The sequence below is a fragment of the Vicugna pacos genome, chromosome 13, assembly GCF_048564905.1.
Source record: "Vicugna pacos chromosome 13, VicPac4, whole genome shotgun sequence".
NCBI classification, from domain to species: domain Eukaryota; kingdom Metazoa; phylum Chordata; class Mammalia; order Artiodactyla; family Camelidae; genus Vicugna; species Vicugna pacos.
Window position 1 is genome coordinate 53,522,919 of NC_132999.1, and position 2,802 is coordinate 53,525,720.

Consider the following 2,802-nt stretch of genomic DNA (forward strand, 5'->3'; position numbering starts at 1 on the left):
CAGTGGCCCCTCCCTATCAAGTGTCCCAGAGACACTTGCGTCTGAGTGCCCAGGCAGACAGACATTCTGGGAGGCTGAGACAGACAGCTGACACCCCTCCAAGGCTTGGCACATGTGATTTGCAGGCAAGGCACCTGCTACTGTCTCCCTTCCAGACATGAACAGCTTCCTGGCAGCAGCCACCCTTCCCCCAACCCTGAGAGTTGGCTCCAGCTGCTAAAGGGGACACTTTCTGGGGTCTTCTCCTGCCCTCTAGGATTCTGATGATAATCTTTTCACCCTCAGCAGGCCTGGCATCAAACACAGCACAGGAGTGGTGACAGGCTGAAAAAGCAGGAACACTTTATTTACAATGATCATTTGGTGACACATAGATCTTTGGGCTTTTAGTGGCCTTGTTGAGACACACATGGGCAGGGGCCCACTTCCTCTGTTGGGTTACCGCACCCTCCTGCCTCATCCTGCTATGAGAATCCTATGGCTGTCAGGACCCTCCTGCTCTGACAAGCCTCGACTTGGGGGCATCCTTCCTGTGTCCATTTTCTGGATAGTCAGTGGCCTCAAGCACCTGCCAAAGGTCCTCCTTGCCTCCACTGAAGGCCCTATCTTGGTCCCGATTTCAAGGCACCTAGCAGGGAACCACACACATCTGTATGCAGAGAGATGGGGTGGGTGAGGAGTCCTGTGAGGGTGGCAAGTGCCAGGGCACAGGCTTGGGCAGCTGCCTGGTGCAGAGAGCTGTTACCTGGACTAGCCGGTTCTTTAGGTTGGTAGGACCATCTCAGTCTTCTCCAGAGGCAGAGCAGTGAAGTTCCAGAAGTTCTCCAAGGGGCAGAGAGGCCAGGCAGAGGGCCTGAGAGTTTCTCCTGGTGTGTATGGCTGCCGGCTTGGTTGCCACTTTGGGCCTGGCCTCAGTTCTCTACGGCGACTACTCTTCCCCCCTATTGGTCTCACCCCAGAGAGGAAGGCTGGACTGGCCGAGGGCAGGACCAGTGCCTCCGCCTGGCCAGGATCCAAGCTCACCCTCCTGGATTTCTGGAAATGTTCCCCGCCTTCTCTAGAGAGGATGTTTTGGGGGAGAGGGTGTGGTCTACGGGCAAAGAGACTTGGTGTAAAGCACAGGCGGCGATTCCACAATTGAGGGCACCGGGAGACTCGGATGGGGCCGTAAACACTGAATACTGCGACCCCCCCAACTCGTCCCCCAATACTCAAGGGCATATCAGGCGTCACCCTGAGCCAGGATGAGGTGCGGGGCGGACAACAACAGAGACCACGAGGGAGACAGGGGCCCGGGGACCGGGGAGAGACGTAGCGGGCAGGGCCGGGGTTGGAAGCTGTCAGTCAGGCCGGCCGGGTCTGGGGCCGCGAGTCCTGCCCCCTCTGCTCTCAGCGCGCCTGGGCTGCCCGCTCCCGGGGGCCGGCTTTCCAGCGGCGGGGCTGCGAGGGCGGCGGAGGCGCCGGGGCGCCCCGCAGGCTGCACGTCCTCAGCTCCCGAGCCAGGCTGAGCACCTCAGGCCGCTCGCGCTGGGGGTCTCCTTCCTCGCGCTCCTCTGCCTCCTCGTCCTGGTCCTCGTCCTCCTCCTGGATGCTGCTGAGGCGCGGCGCCCCGCGGCCGCGCTCCGCGGGCGGCGGCCGGTAGGCGCATTTGGCGTTGAGCAGCCGGCGCAGCGGGGCGCGGGGCACCGAGGCGGCGGCGCCCCCAGCGCGGAGGTGCTGCTGGCGCACGTGGCGCGCGTCGCTCTGGCGCTGCAGGCGCTTGAAGTCGCTGAAGGCCGCCAGCGCGGTCTGGCGGAGCAGGCGGGCCAGGGTGCGCGCCTTGTGCGCCCGCGCCAGCAGCACGGCGTGGCAGCGCAGCACCACGGCCTTGTGGCGCGCCTGGTGGCGGTAGACCCAGGCGAAGACACGCGGGTGGCGCCCGTCCGCCGCGCAGTAAGTGATGCGCGGCAGCAGGTAGGCGTGCGCCGGCCTGCGGCCCCCGGAGCCCCCCGAGCCGCCGCGCTCGCACGGCTGCATGCGGATGCCGTAAGGCCCCAGCGTCAGCTTCATCTTGGTGCCCCCACCCGGCCCGCAGCGCGCCCAGATTTTGCCCACGGCGTCGTCGGTGCAGCCGTCGCCCTTGGCATGCAGGGTGACGGCGTTGCCCAGGTACCACACGGTGTAGGTCGGGTCATCCTTGTTGAGCTCCACTTTCTGGCGCCGGCTGCGGAACACGCGGCCCAGGCGCTCCAGCGGCCAGTCGGGCAGCAGGTCCGGGCAGGAGCGCAGGAAGCTGGAGAGCAGCGACGTGTAGGCAAGCCCCGGGCTCAGGCTCTTCGCCTTGCACTTGGCCTCGTCCTCCACTAGCACGAATTTGTTACGTCTCCAGGGCAGCATCGCGGCGGCGGCCAGAGGGCCCGGGGGCGCCGGGAGCTCACGGGCGCCCTGCCCGGCGGCCGGGGGAGGGGAGGGCGCGCAGAAGCCCGCGGCCCCGGGCTCGCGAGAAGCTGGGCGGCACCGGAGACAGTCGGTGTCTCGGTGCCCGGAGATGCCCAGTGCCAGGCAGAGCTAGCTTCACAGATGCCTGGTGCCCAGCCGGGCTGGCGGCCGAGATGCCCGGGCGGCGGCCGAGCGTCTGGGAAAAGCTTCCCCCGGGAGTCGCTCCAGCCGTCCGGGAAGCAAGGAGGGGCCGGGGTTGGGCGGGGTGGAGGCGTCCCCCAGGCCCGAACTGGGGGGATCCCGCGGTCCCCGCCGCCCAAATTGCGGCGGCAGGGAGGTCACCGAAGCCGGGGCTGGCGGCTGGCGGCTCGGAGGGTTAGACCG

General features: G+C 66.6%; 1 protein-coding gene across 2 annotated transcripts; it reads right to left on the minus strand.

Annotated features, from left to right (window-relative positions):
- Positions 1–325: 325 nt before the first annotated feature.
- On the minus strand, positions 326–2,376 carry FAM43B (family with sequence similarity 43 member B). 2 transcript variants are annotated; one of them, XM_072975839.1, is made up of 2 exons: positions 746–2,376; positions 326–628 (listed from the first exon to the last, which is right to left on the minus strand). In XM_072975839.1, the coding sequence occupies exon 1, from the start codon at positions 2,374–2,376 to the stop codon at positions 1,390–1,392; it is 987 nt and encodes a 328-aa protein (XP_072831940.1). In that variant the 3' UTR covers positions 326–628; positions 746–1,389. The 2 variants fall into 2 exon arrangements, with proteins under 2 accessions (XP_072831940.1, XP_072831939.1); XM_072975838.1 differs by having other exon boundaries at positions 326–649.
- Positions 2,377–2,802: the final 426 nt, after the last annotated feature.

What these genes read in the sequence shown, in the direction of transcription:
- FAM43B (XM_072975839.1), bottom strand. Translation starts at nt 2,376, where the DNA reads ATGCTGCCCTGGAGACGTAACAAATTCGTGCTAGTGGAGGACGAGGCC.